The 26,124-nt window shown below is 34.9% G+C and overlaps 1 protein-coding gene across 2 annotated transcripts; it reads left to right on the top strand.

The window, feature by feature from the left end:
• Nucleotides 1–9,934: 9,934 nt before the first annotated feature.
• On the top strand, nucleotides 9,935–21,299 carry LOC111899673 (MADS-box protein FLOWERING LOCUS C). 2 transcript variants are annotated; one of them, XM_023895530.2, is made up of 8 exons: nucleotides 9,935–10,246; nucleotides 18,164–18,245; nucleotides 19,883–19,944; nucleotides 20,089–20,188; nucleotides 20,389–20,430; nucleotides 20,601–20,642; nucleotides 20,934–20,991; nucleotides 21,084–21,299. In XM_023895530.2, the coding sequence occupies exons 1-8, from the start codon at nucleotides 10,056–10,058 to the stop codon at nucleotides 21,116–21,118; spliced, it is 612 nt and encodes a 203-aa protein (XP_023751298.1). In that variant the 5' UTR covers nucleotides 9,935–10,055; the 3' UTR covers nucleotides 21,119–21,299. The 2 variants fall into 2 exon arrangements, with proteins under 2 accessions (XP_023751298.1, XP_023751297.1); XM_023895529.2 differs by lacking the exon at nucleotides 20,934–20,991 and having other exon boundaries at nucleotides 9,941–10,246.
• The last annotated feature ends 4,825 nt before the right edge of the window (nucleotides 21,300–26,124 follow it).

Here is a 26,124-nt window from a genome sequence, read left to right as displayed (position 1 = left end):
AGTCCTCGCTCCCATTTAACACAATTTATTTTCTTCCATAAGTTTAATTTTTTTTTTACTTGGTGATAAATATTATTTTATCAAATATAATTTTTCATTGAATTTAACCGAATAAAATCTCATGAAAAAGAAGAATTTACATAATAAACTTTGGTGATTTTTTTCAAATCTATTTAATTTTCTTTAAATAAAAACATATGGTAATTAATGTTACAAATTCTTTTGATGTATTTGTATTCATAAAAAACTATATTCAGTTTCAGTATTATATTTTATTTTCTTTTTGATGTATATGGATTGATGTAAAACACTAAAACTTATGGTTATGTGTTATTCTCATATATTTGGATTCATCCCCAACGTATTTTTATGTGTATTTTTAATGTTTGAACTTGTGAACATCAAATTCATAATTTCTATATGTATGTATGTGTAGGAAAATAGAAAAAAAAAAAACATGAAAAATATAGAAACCGGTTCACCCCACGGTCGAACCGGTTAAACCGGGAACCGGTCACCATACCGGTTCAACTAAAAAACCGGTTTTTAAAACATTGGTTTTTTTACTTGTTATTTTTATTTTTATTTTATTTAAATGTCAATTTTAGATTTTTTTTTTTTTTGTCATATGACATGTTCTCCTTCAATTTGATAAATGTTAATTTGTTGTAATTTTGAATTAATTTTTTTTTCAAATGTCATTTTATGAGTTTTTCTATTTTATTAAATTACATATAATATTTTAATGTAGTAACTGTAATAAATATATTAATAAATGGATATCAATTTCATTAATTAGCTTACCTTCTAATTTCTAAATTTTTAAATTAAAATTTATTGGTTACTTTTGTTTATTTATTTAAATTATTTGTTTAAATTTAAAAGATAAAAAACATTTTAATTTTAATAATTCATTATTTTTCTTATTTTCTTATAAATTCAAAGTTCTCAGTTATTTAGGCATTCATATTTAATTTTTTTTTTAAATTAACATATGTAATACATGGATCTTTGATGAGTGTTATGTTGTTGTTACGTAAGTTGTCGCTGCCTCAGCCATTGCAGTCATTGTTGCCGCTGGAGTAGGAGGATCTTTCCAGTATCGAAACTTCAGTAACACGAAGACTTCGGAGTTTGATGGGGTCAAGGACCTAATTGTGGCAATGAGATGGTTATCTGACGTGGAGGGTTGTTTCTTCACGTGTTCTTGTCCGGAGGACCAGAAGGTTAGGTGGGCCCAGATACTTATACGCTTGGGGCGAAGGACAGGTGGAAGTTTGTGACCGATCCTTACTCACATGCGGAGATGGCCACAATGACTTGGGGTAAGTTTACTGATATGTTTCGTGCAGGGTGTGTACCTTTGGTATAAAGAGAGTGTTTGGCCCAGGAGTATCTGTCATTCAGACAGACGACGGAGTTGGTGACATAAATCACCTAGAAGTTCACTGAGAGGGCACTTTTCTTCCCTGAGTATGCTTCTTCTAAACAGGTTCAAATGTCGCGATATCTGAGCATGCTCCAAAGTGAGATACAAGAGTTTGTGTATACACAATAGTTAAGGAATCTTTCTGAGCTGTAGTCTGCTACTCAGAGGAGAGTGATTGAGATCAAGAATCAGGCTAGGGAGTAGCTTCAAGCTCCAGTTCAGTCACAATCGGCAACGAAGAGGGTCAAGCCTACTGATTCACGCTCTGGAGGGTAGAGGGGTCGCACTTGTGGTAGGTGTGGGAAGACTCATGAGGGAGACTACCGACGAGCGATAGGGTGGCATACTTTTGGTAGACATGACCATTTCACGAGGGATTACCGACAGTCGCAATAGCAAACCCCCTCACCAGGTGCACATATTTGTTATCATTACGATTAGGTGGGCCATGTGAAGGTCCAGTGCCCTCTGCCTGCTGTTAGGCCTGTGGAGGCACTGACCCCGACTACTCTTTGGATTACAGACAGACGTCAGGGGAGGGCTGAGTCCTTGAGGGCTAGAGGACGTGCTTTTCAGATGACGGCTGAGGAAGCCACAGTGCCGCCAAACGTCATTGTTGGTACTTTTCTTATGAACTCTTTGCCTGCATCAGTGCTATTTGACTTGGGTGCGAGTCGATCATTTGTATTCTCGACCTTTAGTAGGAGTCTTGGAATTCATCTTGATGTATTGGAGCATCCTATGCAGATTTTTGTTGCCGGCAAGGACATAGTCCATGTTTCAAGTGTCTTCCGCGATTGTACTTTAGAGATTTTAGGGTGTCATACTCGATCGACCTGATCCTGATTCCTATGGGGGATGTCAGCGTTATTGTTGGGATGGATTGGTTGAGCCGGTTTGGGGCTCATATTAATTGCGAAAGAAAGCTCTTGATTGTTCGTACCCCAAGTGGGGGAGAGCTGACTATATATGGTGAAGGTACCAGGGTTGGTTCAACATTTTGTTCAGCAACGAGGGCCCAAAGATTTATTCAGCATGGTTGCTCAGGTTACCTGACATATTTGGTAGATACTCATGTGGAGCCGAGGTGTTCAGTGTTAGATGTCTCGATAATTTGTGATTTCCCGGATGTATTCTCGGAGGATTTGCATGGTATACCACTAGAGAGGCAGGTGGATTTTAGGATCGATCTAATCCCCGATGCAGCCGCGATCGTCAAAGCACCATATCACCTTGCACCGTCTGAGATGCATGAGTTGTCTTCTTAGCTACAGGAGCTTTTGGGCATGAAGTTCATTCGACCGAGTAGTTCGCCTTAAGGAGCACCGATTTTGTTTGTGAAAAAGAAGGACGGTACTCATCAGATGTGTATAGATTACCGAGAGTTGAAATTTTTGGTAGTGAAAAATCGTTTCCCACTCCCGAGGATTAATGACCTCTTTGATCAGCTTCAGAGTGCATCTTGGTTCTCCAAGATTGATTTGAGGCTAGGGTACCATCGGATGAGAGTTAGAGAGGAGGGTGTAGAGAAGACAGCCTTCCGTACTCGTTATGGCTATTATGAGTTTGTGGTGACACCATTTGGGCTCACCAATGCACCAACAACATTCATGGATCTGATGAACATGGTGTGTTAACCGATGCTCGATCAACCCATTATTATGCTCATCGATGATATCTTGGTCTACTCCAAGACCAAAGAGCGGCATGAGAAGCATATGTGGGAGCTGTTGGAGGTTCTAAGGAGGGAGAGGCTATATTCCAAGTTCTCTAAGTGTGAATTTTGGTTGTGTGAGGTTCAATTTTTGGGACACCTCATCAACCAGAACGGGATATTGGTCGATCCGGCCAAGATTGAGGCAGTGATGTAGTAGGAGGTCCCGACGACTCCCTCAGAGATCATGAGTTTTATGGGCTTGGATGGTTATTATCTGAGATTCATTCAGGATTTCTCTAAGATTATTGTTCCTCTCACTCGTCTGACTAAGAAGGGTGTGCATTTTTCTTAGGGGTCGGAGCAGCAGGGGGGATTCGAGACTTTACGACAAAGAATGTTTGAGGCTCCAGTGTTGACCCTTCTAGAGGGCGTAGAGGATATGGTGGTGTATTGTGATGCTTCCATCACCGGGATGGACGCAGTGCTTATGCAGAGGGGTAGAGTGATTGCCTATCGTCACTTTAGTTGAAGCCTCATGAGGCTAACAACCTACTTACGATTTAGAGTTGGGGGCTGTGGTTTTCGCCTTAAAGATTTGGAGACATTATCTGTACGGGGTCCATTACACCAACTATAAGGACCACAAAATTTTGAGATACCTTATGGACCAACTGAACCTTAATATGAGAAAGAGAAGGTGGCTTGACGTGGTCAAGGATTATAAATGTGAGATCCTATACCACCTAGATACGACCAACGTGGTGGATGATACACTAAGTCGCAGGGTGATGAGTGCACCCAATGGAGGCTTGTGTATGAGGGTGGCGATTACCTCCCCACTCTTGGGTTTGGTTAGGGAGGCATAGACGGAGGGGATCAAGGAGGAGAACCAGAAGAAGGAGAAGACCAAGGGTCGTTTTGATACATTTGTCATGGATAACAAAGGATTGTTGACACAGTGTGGTAGAGTATGGATTCCGAATACTGGCAGCATGAGACAGAATTTGATGGATGAAGCATATAATTCTCGACTTTCTATACATCCTGATGCGACCAAGATGTATCGTGACTTGAGACTTAACTAATGGTGGCCCTTCATGAAGAGGGAGATTACAGGAAATGTAGAGAGGTGCTTAACTTGCAGGAAAGTCAAGGTCGAACATCAGATGCCTCACGACAAGCTTCGGCCTTTGTAGATTCCCGTTTGGAAATGAGAGCAAATATCTATGGACTTCATCATGAAATTACCTCGTACTCCTCGCGAATTTGATGCTATTTGGGTGATTGTTGATAGACTGACCAAGAGTGCCCATTTTCTTGCTATTAGAGAAAGCTCTTCGGCCGAGAAGTTGGCAGATATCTACGTTTGAGATGTGGTCTATCGTCATGGGGTACCGATTCCACCGTATCAGACAGGGATGTTCATTTTACTTCCAGATTTTGGAAGAGGTTTCATGAGGATTTCGGTATGAGATTACACTGCAGCACTGTTATTACCCACATATAATGAGTGTACGATTCATACACTGGAGGATATGCTGAGGGCTTGCATCATTGATTTTGGTGGGAGTTGGGAAACCTACCTTCCTTTGGTAGAGTTCTCATATAACAACAGTTACCACTCCAGTATTGGTGCACATCCCATTGAGCTTCTCTACAGGAGAAAGTTTCGCACCCCGATATGTTGGGGTGAGGTCGGACAGATGATTATGGGGAGCACTGAGGTAGTGCTCCAAACTACATAGATGATTCAGCAGGTCAGATAGAGACTGTAGACAACTTATAGCTGACAAAAGAGCTATTTAGATTGATGACATTCTGAACTAGAGTTCCAAGTCGGGGACATGGTTTTACTGAAGGTCTCACCCATGAAAGGTGTGATATTCTTCATGATGAGTCGGGATTCGTTACCTATCTCATTTTGTGGTATTCCTTAGAGATTGTCGTCCATATCCTTAATCTAGTCCCGACTAAGATGGTTGCCAAAACACCTCACGGGATGTGGATAGGGAAAGCTCCCTCGTTGGCACATATCAAGGTTTGGGGTTGCGAGGCTTTCGTAAGATGAGAGACTCACGACAAGCTCGAACCTCGTAGTAAGTGGTGTATTTTCATCGGCTGTCCACAGAATTCCTTTAGATATATCTTCTATAGACCGAGTGACAATGTTGTCTTCGTTGCGAGGAGAGGGGTTTTCCAAGAGCGAGAACTCATATGCCAAGAGGACAGTGGGAGGCAAATTGATCTTGAAGAGCTTCAAGAATCAAGCGATGAAGGAACCTCTAACACTGGCGCTCAACCTAAGGAGGAAACTCCGGTTGAACCGATTGACGATTCCTTATCTCTTAGACGTTCCAGTAGAGTTAGTGCTCCACTCGTATTATATGGATTCAATATAACTGCTGAGGGTGATACGTTTATCAGTGATAGTACACTGATAAATTTGGATGAACTTAACAACTACAAACCATGTATGCATGCTTGTATTGTATTTGTATTTGTTTGTGTTGTGAGGTATTTTGGGATGCTAACTAAACTTTTCTTTACAGTTTGGATTTCAATGTTTCAGGTACTTCTAATGAGCGGGGAAAAGCGAAGGCGTGATTATACACATCATCTTGCACTTTATGTTGATTAATACTCTGATTTGATATTTCGACTTATTATGATTTGTAAACAATGTTTTGGTAACCTATGGATTTATAGATTTATGTTTTAGGATGAAAATTTTTACTCTGATTTTTGGGACGTTACTGTCATTAAGGGAGCCAATTGAGCCAAAGAATGCATGTCATATCCACATATCCCATGAGGTCACCAATTCAAGTATAACGGTTGGATAACCATGATCGCCTTGGATGTATTACCCTTTATGGGCATTCAGACAACAACCCCATGCCTAGTGGATGTAATCTAGGCTTCCTAACATTTTGGGAAAGCTGTGCACATTTGAGTGATGAGCATACAATTGTTGGATGTCACTATAAGTAGGTTTGCGCAAATATCGTGGACCATATAAGCTCATGACGTACTTGAAAATTTTGTGAAGGCTAGTTCGTGCAGCACGTTCGGACATCCTAAGGTTCTCATCTAGTGCATCGGGGCAAGTGACATACACTAATTGACGAAGTACATCGATGCATTTTTGTATAGGAGTAAAACCAACTGTACCTCTAGCATCTCGACGTTGTTGAAAAAACGGACACACTGCTGTGACGTTGTTGATGATAAGCAAAAACAAAGACTTATGCATACGGAAACGACGACGAAAATAATATCCTTTAAACGTGCAATCATCCACAAAGTAATCTTGCGTGAGTCGTTCATTAGCTGCCTCACGAAATCTTTGGATGTATCTTCTCTTCATCCGATGTGCATTCTCTGGATTTTCTTATTGTAGTTGATCGATCATCTGTTCCGCCTCCTAAATGACCTCTATGGTCGTTTCAAGCAATGCACCAAACATACCCGATGAAGATGAAGACGACGACATTTTGAGAAAATATGTATGATCTGTAAATTGATTTTGGTAAGTTAAAATGTTTAAGAGTTGTAGTATTTATAGGAGGTTTAAAAAAAATTAAATGGAAGTAGCCGTTGCCAACTACCCCATTGGTCCACTCAACATAGTCAAGCTCGACATTTACTCATCGAGATACCGAGCCGAGCTTAGCAAACCGAAAGGTCGTCCAATATGCGTCGAACTCGCCGAGCCCATACCAACCTAAGACTGAACGGAGTAGATGTGTTAAGGCCGGTCGTTAAGCTCGTTAAAACAAGGGGAACACCGCCCTCTAGTGCTCGCTAGGGGGCTCACTAAGCTCCAATCATTAAAGCTTTGGCGAGATAAGAGAGAAAGGAAATGGAGGAGGTGATTCGTCCAAATGTTTTGTTTCTTCTTCAATAGCTTGAACTCTTTCTTTAACCTCTAGTTTTTTCTTCTCTATTTCTTCCCCTTTCAACTTAAAAGTTGAGAGAGCAGATTAGACATCTCTTCATCTTCTTTTGACATTAGCCCACTGAAACTCAAAAAAACCCCTTTTAATCTTTCGATTTCTTGTTTCGACATTAACCGAATGAAACTCGCTCTTCTTCTTCAACCAGAAAAAGAAAAAAACCCTCCTTCTTCCTTTGATTCCTCTCTTAATTTCTCTATCGTCGCTACCTGAAACCCAACTACACACACTACTGTGTGTGAGAGAGAACGATAATTCACACAGGAACTTGGACAGAGAAAGGGGATTGGAGTTCGGATTGATGATGTAGCGGTGGAGACGGAGGAGATCGAAGAGGTAATTAGAACTTTATGCTTCTTATTTTACTAAGACTATTCAATTGCTGAGTCATGGCGATAAGAGTTCATATTTGCTTTTTCATAAGTTCAAAGAGGTAATTAGAAATTTATGCTTTTTATTCTGTACCACAAGTAATCGTGAGCTGTTGTTCTTTTCTTTATAAAGAAATTTCAAATCCAAAATGATGTTTTAATTTCAGCTAAGAAAATGATTATATTGCTATTTGTGAATCTAGTAATTACATTTTTCTCTTATCATCAAATAATTCTGATCAATTTTAAAGCATCAGGATTTTCTAATGAGAATCAAAACCATTTGCTTCATGAGATCAATTGTAATCACTCTTCCATTCATAGGTTTCATGTTGGATTCTTACTGTAGAAAGGCAGACAATTGTTATTACGTCTAGATATGTCTAAGTACTTCTAAATCAAGATATGAGTTTCTTCAATGGCAACATTGTGAGTCAAGTATTAAGTGATGTATTGCTTGTCTATTATTAACTAGGTCCTTCACTGTCATAGATTTGTTTTATGAAGATAATGTGGTTTTGTGAATAATTGGATTGTTTGAGGTTCCTTTGTTATAGTTGGACAGTTTTACCCTTGTGTTATAGTTGGACAATTTTAACGTTTTTGTTATGGTTCATTTGATTAGTATGGAATATAATGTAATTTAATTGATTGTAACATCAAGATTAGAACACGAATGGAATGGAATGGAATCAATAATAGAGCAGGAATAACAACCGCACAGGGACAAAAAAGAAAAATGTTGGACAGGAATATGAATGAAATCAAGTGGAGATTGGAATGGAATCAATATTAGAATAGAAAACTGAGTATAATTACATGTTTTTTTGTCTCAAAACATATGACATTTTTGCCCAATACATGACACTTTTGCCCCAATCAAACAAAAGGAACCAAATTAAATAAACACAAGAAAGATAACCAAAAGGTAATTACTTTATGTGATATTAAATAAATCAAAAAAATGTTTGTGTAGTATTAAAAAAAAATGTTTGTTTATTAAAATTAAAGTAATTAAATTAAATTAGAAAAAAGAAAAAAATGGAATGCTAGGAGTGTTACCACTCCCTACCAAATGTTAAGATTAGGTTAGGGGTGAGCATTTGGACCGGTGGACCGGACCGTTTTTTTGGACCCCCAGGACGTTTCTCGGTTCTAGGAATCCATCAAAATCGGTCCGGTTTTTTTCCCGATCCGATTCGGTTTTTACTGGGTTTAAAACCGGTTGGACCCGATTTTAAAAAAAATTTATAATCTGTGAAATTTTTAAACAACCATAACTCATTCGTTTGAAGTCAGATTGACATACGTTTTTTTCCAACATTTAATTTACAGTTTGTAGATGTATTTAGACTATAATTTTGTTGATTTTGGTATTATATTCAATGAGTTACAATCTTTCAAAGTTGAGCTATCAAATCTGAAAATTTTCAACTTTTCAGCAACATTTTTAAAATTTTGTAATCTGTGAAATTTTTTAAACAACCATAACTGATTCGTTTTAAGTCGGATTGACACATGGTTTTTTTCAACGTTTAATTTACAGTTTGTAGATGAATTTAGACTATAATTTTGTTGATTTGATATTATATTCAATAAGTTATAGTCTTTCAAAGTTGAGCTATCAAAGTCGAAAAATTTCAGCTTTTCAGCAATATTTTAAAAATTTTGTAATCTGTGAATTTTTTTTTAAACAACCATAATTCATTTGTTTGAAGTCGGATTGACCTATGGTTTTTTCCAACATTTAGTTTACAGTTTGTTGATAAATTTAGACTATAATTTTGTTGATTTTGGTATTATATTCAGTGAGTTACAATCCTTTAAAATTGAGCTATCAAAGCTAAAATATTTCAACTTTTTAACTATTATTTTAAACTATAATTCTTAATTTTATGTATCTTTGTAAGATAAATCATATGAAAAGGGATCTTGGTAAAATTGATTTATATGTTAGTTGCTTTTATTTGGAAAAATAATTTTGCAAGTTATAATATTATAACATCAAAGTAGATTAGTTATGCATGAAACGAAAACATAATCATTTTTATAAGTTGTATCGTATCAAACCCAATAACATATTCGTTTTAACGAGTTTTATCGAATTCAAAAACTTATTTTAACGACTTGTACTCTATGTAACTAAAATTATACCGGTCCAAACGGGTCCAAGAACCGGAAAACCCGGACCTGGACCCGAACCCAGACACGGACACGGACATGACTCATCCGGTCCGGTCCAAAAGCCGGTCCAGTCCGGTTCGGTCCAAATGCTCACTCCTAGATTAGATGCTAAATAGAAAAAAATAAGTTGTCATCTTAAAATGTTACCACAATACCAAAGACCTTCACCCTCTTAATGTTATTTCCTTTTATTGGCTTGCCGACATTAAACGACAGAAGAGTATTATTAAAAGTATAAGCCGTACGATCCTCGTGATTATTAAAAATAGAAGCCGTACGATCGTCAAGAACAATTTACAGGTGCCGTTCAAAAAAAATAAATAAATAAATAAATAAATTTACAAGAATAAGGCGTATCTAGGGCATCGGACATATAAAAATATCTAGAGAGACCGGAGAGATATAGTGTTAGGTCTAGCTACAAGATTCGTCGTCGGCCGGAGAGATAATCAGTATCAATGGGGCGGAGAAAGCTCGAAATTAAGCGGATCGAAAATAAGAGTAGCAGGTCAGTGACGTTTTCGAAGCGGAGAACGGGATTAATAAAGAAAGCACGACATCTTTCCTTGCTCTGCGATGCGGATGTCGCCCTCATCGTATTCTCCGCCCCCGGCAAACTCTATCAATTCTGCAGCAGCGCTAGTAACAGGTGATCTTCACTGTTTCTATGTTTTTCTTCGGCCTGAATTTTGAAAATTTGTTCGTATATATGTGCTCTCGCTCCTATTTATCTATACATCCGCATCACCTCTAGTTACAATCTGTATATATATATATATATATATATATATATATATATATATATATATATATATATATATATATATATATATATATATATATATATATATATATATATATATATATATATATATATATATATATATATATATATATATATATATATATATATAGGCCAAATTCTGTTGATTCGGTTTTTGTTTTTCCTTCGGGTTTTTGTCATTTCTTTTTAACTTTGCTTCCTTCCTTCTCATTTCCATTTCTGTCATGATATAGTAATGACACCAGTTCTTGAATTGTTTATTGTATTACTCGCTATTTTGGTTATTTATATATTTGGGACGTGAAAAAAGTAAATTTGTAAAGATTTTACATACTTTCAGTACTTCAGCAAAATCATAGTCATTATAGAAGTGGATACAATCCGGTGTGCTACCCATAAGATTTTTTCCTGTCTCCGAACTTAAGAGTATCTATCATGCGAACTTCCTCAATTTCCTTTTGCCACCTAGACGACAAGTAAGCAACCAAAAAGCTTAAACTATATATAATCTCATTACAAGAGCATACAAAATAGGAAACTTTTCTAATAAGTTTTTTATGCCAAATTAATAAGCACCAGCCCTACAAAACTAAAAACTTAGAAGTATCTCCACTATAGTAACAAAGGCTTATTTACGGGTTCTACCAATGTATCCTATTGAAAAGTTTTTGTAATTGAATTAAACATTATTAGAATTATGAAAAAGCTCCATATAATAACCTTGTAAATTTACAAGTAAATTGAAAAAGCCCCACAATAGCTTAATTGTTTAGCATTGACAAAGCTTATTTGACTAAAAGAGCTACCCAATAAGCTCATGTAATGTAACGAAGCCCATTTACTTAATATATTAACGTGCCTCATGATTTTAAATTCATAGAAATCAAGAGAAAGAGAAAAAGAAAAACATTTAAAAAAATTCACTTGTATAAGACTTCTGACTTTGCAAGTCATGCTTTCTAAATAAAAGCTCCTACTAATCTACTATAGCTTTAGTCCTTCACCTAAGTTTTTTAAATTGCTCCTAAAAGCTCGTACTATATTGTAATTGCTCTGAGTTTTTGAATAGTATTGTCGATGCTATTGTAGTTGAATTTTGATTTCAAATGAACCACCACTTTGACTCATGCACGAACCTCCATCCAATTTAATATTTATATTATAATGACAAGGAAATGGAATATATGCTATAAATAGAAAACGGGAGACAAAAGTTTTTTTTTTTTTTTTTTTTAAATAAAGTCTAGTATTATAGTCTTTCCTAGGGTTTTTGCGAGACACTTAGACTACCCAAAAAAATTGGACAAACCTTGTGTTTTGTTTTAGAACAAATTACACGAATGGTCCTTAAGGTTTTGTTTTTTTTCCCCTAAAGTAGTCCTTACGAATTTTTTTTTTCTCTTAGATGGTATCTACGGAGCAAACCTTGCACACAAATGATCCTTATGACTAACTTTCTTAATAGATTCTGTTAAGTGTGTGTGAAAAGACAAAAATTCCCTTTGTTTTTATTTATTGATTCATTTTTAATATTTTGTTAATTTGAAATTAAAAAAAAAAAAGACGGAGCCCACCTCTCTCTCTCTCTCTCTCTCTCTCTCTCTCTCTCTTCCTTTGCTCGCTGGAAAAACTAATCAGATTGAAGACGGTTGTTTGTTGCCTTCGATCTAACCTCTCTCCTGCCACCTGTTCCACTTCCCACTCCGATCAACGGTACCATCGGTGACCCTCACTGCTTTCCTCGACGATTAATGGGATCTTCTTTCCCCATTCGTGTTTGTTGTCGATTTGACCAGAAAAAAGAAAGAAGATGCCGATGACAGCCTTCCTTCGGCTTCCCTCCTCATGATTTGCTAAACCACCACCGTACCACCTCTTGTTGTTATTGTTTTTGAAACCCTAACTATGATTTTTGGAGGTGAGCGCTTTTAGTAATCATGTGGACGATGTGTGTGGTTTTAGTGTGTGTTTTTAGTTGCAGATGGAAGAAGGTTGTTGCCTCCAATCCACATCGTTGCCCTATTAATACTCGTCGGACCACCTTGCAGAAACCCCATGAAACCTGCAACTTATTGCTTCATCCCTTGCTCCCTGAAGCCATCTTATTTGAGAGTTTTGTATTACCACTACCAGGGATTTATAGAGGCAGAGGCGCTGAAAACTCGAGCCATAGACAGGGATCGAAGTTTTACTCTAGCCACATACGCTACAAACTAGAACCTGAACTTTGGCGTTGTCGAACCCGAACAAGACTTTCAATTTGGGGAAGATGGCGGAGGAGAGAGAGACGGCGGTTCGTCTTCTCCGTGGCAGAAACCCGTGAGCTTGAACGATGTTTGTTTTTTGTTCTCTGGTGGTTATTTCAAGTCAAGACTAGGGCTTTGTGTGGAAGAGAGAGAGAGAGAGAGAGGGAGAGAGAGAGAGAGATGACCATCTATGTGCATAAAACAAATGGGTATTTTTGTCATTTAACAAAGCATAACAAAATCTGTTAACAAAGTTAGTCACAGGGGCCTTTTGTGTGCAGTGTTTGCTCCGTAGGTACCATCTGAGGGAAAAAAGTTTTGCAGGGACTGTTAGTCTATATTATTAGCCCGCTTGTTTATGGGCTCTTTTTTGTCTTTAGCCTATTAGGGTTTCTGTCTAGCTAGTATTTATATTCGCTTTATTCCTTGTAGTCTTAATGTTTTTCTCTGAGAACCCTTGTAATTTCTCTTTGATATAATCATATGACAATATTATCATGGTATCAGACCAGAGGTTTGATACGTTGTTAGAAGTCTTTCTAGGGTTACTGTAGCATGCCGTTTTCATTCATTATCATTGGTACTCGTTTTTTTGATATGTTGATTCGTTGCTACTGTTGATTCGTTGCTACTGTTGGTTCATTGTTGCTGTTGGTTCATAATTGCTGTTGATTCGTTATTCAAGTTATTGCTTCCGCTGGTTTGTTACTCCTTTTATTCTCAGATTATTATATTGTCATCGTGGTTATTCATTCACTATCAACGTGACTGGAAATGATGATTCCCTTCAGTCAATCAGTACTCATTTGGATGGAAAGAATTATACGTATTGGAGTTACGTTATGAAGAACTTCCTTCGTGGGAAGAATATGTGGGGATATGTCACTGGGACTAAAGCCAAACCCACATTGCCTCAAAATGAGAATTATGATATGTTGCTTGATGCCTGGGAGACTGATAACTCCAAGGTTATTACTTGGATCAATAACTCTGTTACTTAGTCCATTGGTATACAGTTGGCTAAGTATGATACAACAAAGGAAGTTTGGAATCACTTGGAGAGACTGTATACTCAGTCTAATTTTGCTAAACAATACCAATTGGAATATGATATTCGTGCCCTTCAACAGAATGACCAAAGCATTCAAGAATTCTATGCTGCTATGTCTGATCTCTGGGACCAATTGGCTCTTATTGAATCTAAAGAGTTAAAAGATTTTGAGCCTTACATTGCTAGGAGAGAAGAACAACGCTTGGTCCAGTTCTTGATGGACTTGCATTCTGATTTTGAAGGTCTTCGTGGAACAATTCTTCATCGCTCTCCTCTTCCTTCAGCTGATTCAGTTGTCCATGAGTTAATTGCAGAAGAGACTCGTATCATGTCCCATGCAGATAAAGGGTTTAAAGCAACCTCTACTCCTACTCCCGCTCTTGCTGTGCTTGCTGTCTCCTCCAGTCAATCTCGACAAACTTTAAGAGTTGCTTATGATGAGTGTGCATTCTACAACAGAAGAATCATTGGAAAGCTCAGTGTCCATTGTTAGTCAACAAGGGTAAATCTGGTTAACCTCAGTCAGGGCAACAAAATAGGTCTGGTCAAACAGAAGTATCAGTCATGTTCCTCTGGTACTCCTCCTCCTCTGGTACTCCTCCATGGACCCCTCGTCCTCCACAGTTTGCTGCTGCTGCTGTTCTACTAGTTGACACAGAATCTGTTGGACATATGCCACCATCTGCATTGGATGCCAAGGTGTTTGAGATCTTTAGACAATATTTGGCTTCTAATCCCACTTCCATGTCTGCATCTATGTCTCATTCGGGTCCTTCTTCATCTGACACTTTAGTTATTCCCTCATCTTTGTGGATTTTAGATTCTGGTGCAACCCATCATATGACTCCTCATTTGTCATCATTTACTTCTTTGTCGCAAGTGTCATCTATTTCTATTAAGTCTGCTAGTGATACATCTATGCTAGTTTAGGGTGTTAGGTCTGTCTCCGTTTTTCATATAACTCTTCCTGATGTTTATTACATTCCCAAACTTACTTTGAACCTTGCCTCAGTCAGTCAGTTATGCAAGTCTGGTAACTGGGTGTTCTTTTCTGATTCTGTCTGTGTTATACAGGATCAACACACCCAGAAGGTGATTGGGATCAGCCGTAGGGTGGGGGAACTATATGTATTGGAGGTCCTCAAGGTATCTGTTGTTGCTGCTTCCAACATTGATTTATCTTCTTTTCGTTTGAGTCCTTTGTCGTCTGAGTTTTATCTTTGGCATTCTCGTTTGGGACATGTGTATGTATCACGGTTGAATTTCTAAGCATCTAGTGGTGTTTTGGGTCATTTAAACTCTTGTGATATTTCTGATTGTAGTGGTTGCAAACTAGCAAAATTTTCTTCTTTACCCTTCAATAAAAGTATGTCTTGTTCTACTGCTCCTTTTGATATTATTCATTCTGATGTGTGGGGTCCTGCACCAGTATCCACAAAGGGTGGTTCAACCTATTATGTATCTTTTATAGATGATTATACTCGATATACATGGGTTTATCTTATGAAACGCAGATCTGATTTCTTTGGTATTTACAACAATTTTAGAGCTCTTGTTAAAACTCAACATTCAGCTGTGATTAAGTGCTTCAGGTGTGACTTAGGGGGTGAATATACCTCTAATGATTTCACTCAGTTACTTGCTTCTGATGGTACCGTACACCAGTCTTTGTGTACTGACACACCTCAACAAAACGATGTGGTAGAACGAAAACATCGTCATATTGTTGAGACTGCCCGCTCATTGCTCCTGTCTGCGCAGGTCCCTAGTGCCTTTTGGGAAGAAGCAGTCCTAACTGCTGTGTATGTGATTAATCGTATCCCTACTTCATTGAATTCAAGAATATCTCCTTTTGAGAAGTTGTATGGTCATCCACCAGACTACTCTTCCTTACGAGTTTTTGGATGTACTTGTTTTGTTCTTCGTCCTCATGTTGAAAGGAACAAGCTGGGGCCAAAATCTGTTATTTGTGTATTTTTGGGGTATGGGATTGGTCAGAAAGGATACCGTTGCTATGATCCTGTGAGTCAGAAGTTATATATTTCTCGGCACGTTAACTTTTTGGAACATATTCCTTTCTACTTGATTCCTGCTACAGCCCACAATGTAACAAAGTCTGACCTTCTGCGTATTGATCCTTTGAATGAAGATATAGAGGCTCAAGACTCATCTATGCCACATGATCCCTCAGCACATGACACACCCATTTCTTCAGAGGGTGCCTCGACTCCACCTGTTCCTGAGCCTGATCCTCCGATTATTAAAGTTGAGGATCTTCCTCCACCACCACCCCTCAGGAGATCTTCTCGTCCTGTCAAGTTCACCAAACTACCAGATTTTTCTTACTCTACATATTCAGGACCGTTTGCTTCATTTATAGCAAGCATCCATCATATGTCTGAACCTGAATCATATAGAGAAGCTGTTTCAGATCCTCTTTGGCAGAATGCTATGGCTGAAGAACTCACTGCTCTTCATTAGACTCATACATGGGATTTGGTTTCTCTTCCTCCTGGGAAACATACGATAGGTTGTCGTTGGGTTTACAAGATAAAAACAAAAGCTGATGGCTCTGTTGAACGATATAAGGCTAGACTTGTAGCAAAAGGGTATTCCCAACGATATGGTTTTGACTACGAGGAGACATTTGCCCCAGTTGCAAAGATGACGACAGTTCGTACTATGAGTGTAGTTGCATCCGTTCGACAGTGGAAGATCTTTCAAATGGATGTCAAAATGCCTTTTTGAATGGTGACCTTCATGAAGAGGTTTATATGACCCCTCCTCTAGGAATTCAACACCGATCGGGCGAGGTTTGTCGGCTTCGCAAAGCTTAGTATGGGCTCAAGCAAGCCCTTCGTGCTTGGTTTGAGAAATTCTCCACAGTGATTGCCTCTCTTGGATTTGTCCAGAGTAATCACGATTCTGCTCTGTTTGTTAGATGCTCAAGTGCAGGACAGATTCTTCTGTCCTTATATGTGGATGACATGATTATTACAGGTGATGATCATGGTGGTATTGAGTCTTTAAAGCATGATCTAGCTCGTCGATTTGCTATGAAGGATTTGGGCTTGCTGCATTATTTCTTGGGTATTGAGGTCGCTCTGTCTAAGAAAGGGTACCTTCTTTCCCAGACTAAATATATATCTGACTTGTTTACACGGGCGAGACTTTCTGACAATCGGACTGTTGATACCCCTCTTGAAACCAATGCTCGATACTCTCCTACTGATGGTGTTCCTTTGTCTGATCCGAATCTTTATCATACTGTGGTGGGAAGTTTGGTTTATCTCACAGTCACTCGTCCAGATATTGCTCATGCTGTTCATATTGTCAGTCAGTTTGTTACTGCACCTACCTCTGTTCATCGGGGAGTTGTTCTTCGTATTCTGAGATATCTTCGTGGCACTCAATTTCAGACTCTCTTGTTTCCCTCGACGTCTTCTCTTGAGTTACGTGCCTATAGTGATGCTGATTGAGATGGTGATCGTCATGATCGTAAGTCTACCACTGGATTTTGTGTATTTCTTGGAGAGTCTCTTATTTCATGGAAGAGAAAGAAACATGATGTTGTCTCTAGATCTTCCACGGAGGCTGAATATCGTGCTATGGATGTAACTACATGCGAGATTATCTGGTTACGGTGGCTGCTTGCGGATATGGGAGTTTACATTTCTTTAGCTACTCCCTTGAATTGTGATAATAAAAGTGCGATACAAAATTACGAAGAATTCTGTTTTTCATGAGCGGACGAAGCGCATTGAGATTGATTGTCATTTTACTCGTCATCATCTGCAGCTTGGGACCATTTCGCTTCCATTTGTTTCATCAACTTTGCAGCTTGCGGATATTTTTACGAAGGCTTTATCGGCTTCTCAGTTTCGGTTCTTATGTGACAAACTCTCAATGCATATTGCTGCGACATTATGAGTTTGAGGGGGATGTTAGTCTATATTATTAGCCCGCTTGTTTATGGGCTTTTTTTGTCTTTAGCCCATTAGGGTTTCTGTCTAGCTAGTATTTATATCTGCTTTATTCCTTGTAGTCTTAATGCTTTTCTCTGAGAACCCTTGTAATCTCTCTTTGATATAATCATATGACAACGTTAGCAGAAACTACTTTAGGGAAAAAAAAAACAAAACCTTAAGGACCATTCGTCTAATTTGTTCTTTGTTTTATATCATCACAATTAAAAATAAAAATAAAAAGATATTAGGTCCTATGAAATTGGTTTGTTGCATCTCTTTCTTGGTTCAGTATAAGCAAATAAGTTACATGATTGATCACATAGCTAGTAATGGAAAATGGGTAAAAGTAATATACTAGAAGCATGGTGTCCTTTTTGGATTTTGAAATTATTAAAATTTAATATATCATATTTCTGAAATGGTTGCCTTCTGTTCAAAGTTATATATATGATCTGATCATCCAAGTTGTTAATTACTCGTTTAAATGTTCTCTAACTATATATGCATGCTCCTCCAGTATGGCACATCTTCTTGCTACGTATGAGAAGAGTCGCCTTGAACCAGAAAGTGGGACCATCGAAGGAGATGACCAAGATTTAGTAAGCTTCTAAATGAGCTACAACGCCTTCATTGTGTTTAATTAATTAACAGCATATATATATATATATATATATATATATATATATATATATATATATATATATATAGGTGGGTTCAATTGAGAAAATAAAAAAGGTTGAGAATGGGGGAATCATTCTCAGCCACTCATTTAATCTAAACATAAAAGACACGGTGGCAAACTTGTAAATATCGTAATAACCTTCAATCTCAAATACACAACTATAGAGAATTCGATAACTGTTCGTTCATCATCAAAATTTTTCCTCCAACCTTCAATAATCATCCAGATTTCTTCAACTAAACCGGAATTTCTTCGCTGTTCATGAAATTGAATCGGAGTTCTGGACTCGCAGTCACAGTCGACATTGAGGGACTTGGAATCGATACTCACAGGTTCCCAATCGGATTTTCGGAAATCAAAATCAAATTGAGAAATCGATCAGAGATAGGATGTCGCATCTGAAGTCGAAATTGGAAGTATATGATGATTTGGAATTTATAACTTGATGTTTTTAACATTTTTAAAATAGTTAACTTGTTTGCACTCCAACTGTTTGATGAAATGCATAAACTAAATTATCACGTTATATTCACATATGAATATGTTTTCTCACCTGAATCAGTATATGATTATTAAAAACATAAAACAAATATGCAAGTCTGTATGTTATTCATATGTGAATAACATATAAAAGTTATATATATTTGTCAAAATACCTTCAATATTCATAAGTGAATATACCTTGTAATATTCATATGTGAATATACTGTGTAATATTCATAAGTGAATATATCATCTAATATTCACAAGTGAATATACTCTGTAATATTCCCATGTGATATACCATTTAATACTATGTAATATTCACATATGAAGTATCATTTAATACTCATAAGTGAATATACCATCTAATATTCACAAGTGAATATACTATGTTAATATTCACAAGTGAATTCATCGTCAAATATTAAAATATGAATATATTATGTTTATTATATGTTATATTCATATATGAATGATACTTAAATTGTAAAAAAAAAATCATACTTTTTATTGATAAGTGAATAACGAATGTACTGTAATAAAACTAATACATTTTTATTCATTTATGAATAACGATAGCTGAAAATATAAAAAAAAAATATTTTTATTTTATCTTAAAACTATATCAATATGGATGTCTATTTGTAGAGAATAAAAAAATCATAAATTTTGGTATATTTAAAATCATTTTTTGATAAAAATAGCTTATAAAAATTAAAAAAAACTATGTTTTTGTATATATTAAGGTAATGATTAGCATAGTTTAAGGAAATATGTTATGTTGGAAAACACATGTGCATTCGTTTTCTATTTCCGCCGGTACGTTGGAGGCTTTTGCGGCAAAAATAAATGATTGACTGAGGATGATTCCCCCATTCTCAACCTTTTTTTTTCTCAATTGAACCCTCCCATATATATATATATATATATATATATATATATATATATATATATATATATATATATATATATATATATATATATATATATATATATATATATATATATATACTCGCTACAAATGATTACATTGAATTAGTGACTTAACAATCTTAAGATGCACTCCTACAGGAACTTCCATTGCAGTGCACAAAATTTAGAACTTGTAAAGAGCTTCTACAGGAGGTAGACAGGTAAAATAAACATTATTCTCCACACACAGACACACACGTGAAACAATGTCAACAACTAATGGAAATTGAGATTATAATGATATACTGAATATGGGAATTAGTTTCACATTATGGATTAAGGAATAATGCCAACTTTTTGCACAGACTTGTTGAAGAGAATAATACCGAGGAGCTCTCTCTGACTGACATGACACAACTAGAAGAAGAACTTCATGATGCTCTTGTGCAAACACGGTCAAGAAAGGTGATTCATCTTCACTTTCCTAGCTAGATTGTTAACTTTTTTAATACGTTCCATGTTTTAGTCTATATTGTGATTCTCTTTGATGTTATTTTAAAGTTGTGACTCGTGTACTTTTAATTAATGTGAAGTTCTGATTTCAAAGAAAGTTTTTTCCATCAACTCTAGCTTAAACTATGTACGTGTATTAATGGTTGACGCAGACACAGCTAAAGATGGACTACATATCCACTCTCCAAGAAGAGGTAAGCTTCAACATCGATTTTTTCAAAGAGAAATTCAAATATCCGTCACATAGCTAGGTTCATATATAATTGAATGTCACAACTCATACGAAGATCATATGCATATCCATCCATCCATCCATCCATCCTCTTCGGAATCACAAAACCCCGAATCTATGTTTGTTGAGCAGGAAAGGAAGTTAAGCAAAGATAAGGAAGAAACAGCGAAGCAGGTAAGTCTCTAACTCGGTTTCCCTTGGAAATTGCAACAATTTGTAATTGTAAATTTCTAACTTCCTATACTTGTATATAAATCTCAAATGCGTCTGGACACAAAAACCCTAACCTGTTAAGTTTTTTTTATTTTTTTTACCATTAAAGGGGAGAAATTAATTATTTATTTGTTTACCATGATGCCTAATATCATTTAAAATCTTTTAACTATAGCCAAAATTGTTACATAAATCTTTCTCGTTTGTATATTCTTTTTATCTCATTTCCCTGTTAATCTTCATGTATGCTAGTTTTTGAAAGAACGATTGCCCAAAGTCCATGTCTCTTGTGTTGGAAGTGTGTACGTTAGTATGTCAAAATGTTTTTCTGTATAAACATATCATTTGAACTTTGAAGTGAAACTATTATAAAAGAGTAGCATGGATGTTTGAATTTTACAGATTGCATCAGTGGAGCATATAGTTGCAAGGGTTGATGAGGTTGGGGGGCATAACGACCTTGCCACTAACGAGATGAATTCGCTCCAACATCTCCTCACACTCTCTCTTTTTAATGCCTAAACTTCTCCCACTTACTAACTTTAATTGCTTCCAGAAACAGTTTGATCTTTAGAATGGCGGATTTAATTTAATAAGCCAATATTCCAATTAGAAGTATATATTGGGCTCATCTGGCCTTGTGGAGAGTTTATCCTGCATGCGTGTGTTTTTTTAGTAGGTAGTGTGAAATATGGGGTTAGTTCCCCTTGGTCCATTGGGTTATTATTACTGTATACGCGGCTTCACCATTATTTTTGGGGTGCGGATTTATCCACTACACTTTTTAATCCATCAACAGAAAAAAAAAAAAAAAAAAAAAAAAAAAAAGTTTATGGATAAATATACCCTCCACTTAATTTCTAGGTATTCCAAACACGCATGACCCACAACCCATGGTGCTGCTTCTATAGCGGGCAACACTTCATCCTCCTTCGACAACGTTTCTTCAGCCGATAACACTTCTTTATCCGGTGTTGTGGCTTTAACGACTTGTTCTTCATCCCACTCTCAAGCTGTAATTCTAAATTTGATGTTTGATTTTGATTCTGTTAAAATATGTGTGATATATTGTTTTTTATTATGTTGTGTCTCAAGAACGAATTACGATGTACGATTATATCTTTAGTAAATTTATAATTGTTAACTTTTGTCTCAAGGCAATTAAACCAACAAATTGTCAATTTTAAGGTTCTTTACGGTTTAAGTAACTTCATGTAGTGCATATGACGCATTAGTAATTTAATATTAATTCACTTGATTATTATGACAAGCCACGTTGCATCTTATAGAAACAGAACCTAGAACATGTAATTGAGAAAATTAGGACAATCATATTTAGGAATAACTAGTATTTTACCTGCGCGCGTTGCAGCGGCGACGATGGATTTAAGTAGTAGTAGAAAGTTGTTATTTTTTGTAAGTATACGCAAAAAGTTGTTTATATTTTCATTTTTTTTTAGTATATGTGTCTTCCGACACTACAAATAGTCAAAACACTATATTATGTATGAAAAATTATGTACAACCAAACATTCAAAAATGTTGAAAACAAATGAAAAAGTTGTTTCTGTTTTCATTTCCTTTGAGAATATATGTCTATATTACATACACCATATTAGACCGGAAAAGTTATGTACATTCATACATTCAAAAATTTAGTTGCAGTTTCAGGAAGTACCAACGTATAATGATTAGCTATAATTCTAGGATGTAGTTAAACACGAAATTTGAAAAATGAAAGAGGGGGGGGGGGGGGGGGGGGGGGAGAGGGGTGAAAGTAACATTGTAGAAGGTTTAAAAGAGGATGAAAGTGATATCTTAAACATTGTAGTTTTAGGAGGTACCAACTCTAAGATATAGTCAGACACGGAAGTTTAAAATATAAAAGATGAAAGTAACATTGTCGAAGGTTAAAAGTTAAAGCGTAAAAAATAACATTTTAAAAAGTAGATGGTCAAAATTAAAGAAGAAGAAAATGATATTTTAAAACATCTTAGTTTATAAACGATATTGTAAAAAAGTAAAGGAGGAGAAAACTTTATTTTTCAAAATATGGGTGGAAAATGTAGGTAGGTAAAAAGTTAAGGGGTGAATGAAATAGATAATAAAAAAATAAAAAAAGGAAAAAAAAAATATAGGCCACAGTAAGTAATATTATTTTTTTTAGTTAATGAATGAAAGTTAAAATAATAAAAAACTATATTATATGTGATCTCACTTGTATACGAAAAACATATTTAAAAATAAGAACTTAAACGTAGAAAAAAAATTACATAAAAACATAGAAAATTTTGAATTTATACCAACATATACATATAAAATAAAGTAATTTACTTTTAATTAATGAAGGAAAGTTCTAAATTTACACCGAAATATTGATCATCTCAAATTTATATTGACATATACATAAAAATGTAACAAATTAGTTTTTTTTTATTAACGAATTTGATAAAGTTCAAAGTTGAGGGTGTGAAAGTAACATTATAAAATTGAAGCGTGGTAACTGTAGAAAAAATCAGATTATATATATTACAAGAATAAACACGAAAGTTTAAAAAATAGAAATATTGAAAGTGACATTTTAGAAATTTCAAAGTTGATGTATAAAAGCTATATTTAAAAAAAAAATAGTCAGGTGGAAAATATAATTTTACAAAGTAGAAGAATAAAAAATGTCAGTGGATAGAAAAAAGTCAAACTTTATATACTACGGAGATAAACATAAAATTTTAGAAAATAAAAAGACGAAAGATATATTATAATTGTTTTAAAGTTAAGAGGGTAAAATTGATATTTTATAAATTGAAAGGGGGGGGGGGGGGAGAGGGGTGAAAGTAACATTGTAGAAGGTTTAAAAGAGGATGAAAGTGATATCTTAAACATTGTAGTTTTAGGAGGTACCAACTCTAAGATATAGTCAGACACGGAAGTTTAAAATATAAAAGATGAAAGTAACATTGTCGAAGGTTAAAAGTTAAAGCGTAAAAAATAACATTTTAAAAAGTAGATGGTCAAAATTAAAGAAGAAGAAAATGATATTTTAAAACATCTTAGTTTATAAACGATATTGTAAAAAAGTAAAGGAGGAGAAAACTTTATTTTTCAAAATATGGGTGGAAAATGTAGGTAGGTAAAAAGTTAAGGGGTGAATGAAATAGATAATAAAAAAATAAAAAAAGGAAAAAAAAATATAGGCCACAGTAAGTAATATTATTTTTTTTAGTTAATGAATGAAAGTTAAAATAATAAAAAACTATATTATATGTGATCTCACTTGTATACGAAAAACATATTTAAAAATAAGAACTTAAACGTAGAAAAAAAATTACATAAAAACATAGAAAATTTTGAATTTATACCAACATATACATATAAAATAAAGTAATTTACTTTTAATTAATGAAGGAAAGTTCTAAATTTACACCGAAATATTGATCATCTCAAATTTATATTGACATATACATAAAAATGTAACAAATTAGTTTTTTTTTATTAACGAATTTGATAAAGTTCAAAGTTGAGGGTGTGAAAGTAACATTATAAAATTGAAGCGTGGTAACTGTAGAAAAAATCAGATTATATATATTACAAGAATAAACACGAAAGTTTAAAAAATAGAAATATTGAAAGTGACATTTTAGAAATTTCAAAGTTGATGTATAAATGCTATATTTAAAAAAAAAAATAGTCAGGTGGAAAATATAATTTTACAAAGTAGAAGAATAAAAAATGTCAGTGGATAGAAAAAAGTCAAACTTTATATACTACGGAGATAAACATAAAATTTTAGAAAATAAAAAGACGAAAGATATATTATAATTGTTTTAAAGTTAAGAGGGTAAAATTGATATTTTATAAATTATAGGGATGAAAATGTTATTTTGAAAAGTAGAAGGTAAAATTTAAGTAAAAGATATTAAAGGGGTGAAAATTAAAAATAAAAAACTTGAAGGGATTTAGCAAAAGATATTAAAGGGATAGAAAATTAAATTGCTAAAAACTTGAAGGGGTTGAAAACTAAAGTGAGGGCTACCGACTTTGGTTTTTAGAAGATATATAATTATCAATTTAGTTAGAATTGAAAACTACATATTTATGGTGAACTCTTTTAAGCTCTATAAACAATTGTGGATGTACTTGGGACAATTTTCTTTAGTCGAAGATTTGATGTACTTGGGAATGGTATATTCTTGGTTTTGTGATTCGTTTGCATGATTGACAAATTTGATATTTTTAAAAAGCGGGTACCGGTACTGATTTCGGGATGTGTTAGGTGTAACCGCTTCTGATTCCTAAAAAACTCCAAATCTTGTGTCAAATTCTAATAAAGAAAATTACAAAATCAGCAAAATACACTAATTATTTTACAAATTTAGTAAAAAAAATGAAAATTGAAAAAATAACCACGAAAATCGCAGATGGAAAAGACCCATCTGCGATTTGGCCCATTCCATCTGCAAATGTACAAGCGCCTAAAGCACAACTGTGTTTTAGATATTTGTACATTTGCAGATGGAATAGTCCATCTTAGATTTTCCTGTCCATCTGCAATTTTTCTGGAAAAAAAGTATAAAAACATTTTTTTTTCTTCATTTTTCACTCTTCAAAATAGAAAACTCTCTCTTTCGGCGATTCCCTATGACGATTTCTTAAAGAAAATTGACGATTTTTTCAATAATTCCGAAAATATTGTTAGATTTTAACTATTTTTATGTTTTAATTAATACTTATTTAGTATATGTATTTATTATTTTATTATTTATTGTATTAATTAGTGTAAAAAAATGAAATTATATTGTTTGTGATTGGGTATTTTTGTTGTATTTGATAGTTTTAATATTATTTATTAGTAAACTTAAAGTTTAAATATCGGGAAAAAAGTGTCAGAAAAAATAGTTAGTTGTAAAAAAAGATGTTTATTGCGTGAACGACTATTTCCGAACTATACAAATAGTTCGGTGAAAATCGGTGACCTGAAAAGTTTTATTTTAAATCAACCATTCTTAGAAGTTGACGACGTTGATGCAGTTAGAGTATGTTTGATATATATTTTGTGTGAATGTTTTTTGGGAAAAGAAATAAATGATCGGGTGCCGCAAGATTGGTTGTTTTTTTTTTTTTTTTTTGTTTTTTTTTTGCTGAGAATTTGGATGACTGGAATAGATATTTTTTTTGTTTACTTTGAAAGTTTCATATTATTAATGTTAATTTATATTATAACTAATATTTATTTGTTTTGTTAGTTTTGCTTGGGGTAGCTACTTATGAGATTTTACTTATGAGGACCTTGAGGATACGTGGAACAAAATAAATAAATATTTATCACTGCATGAGCATCGTCAAACTTTAAAATACTCTGTCTCAGGATTTATGGCTCCATTTAGGGTATAAAAATTTATTTATATTTAAATGATTTTATTGTTATGTTAGTTATTTTAATTTT

This window comes from Lactuca sativa, chromosome 4 (genome assembly GCF_002870075.4).
Source record: "Lactuca sativa cultivar Salinas chromosome 4, Lsat_Salinas_v11, whole genome shotgun sequence".
Lineage (NCBI taxonomy): Eukaryota > Viridiplantae > Streptophyta > Magnoliopsida > Asterales > Asteraceae > Lactuca > Lactuca sativa.
The sequence above is the reverse complement of the archived record's forward strand: the minus strand, read 5'-3'. Positions and strand labels throughout refer to the sequence as shown.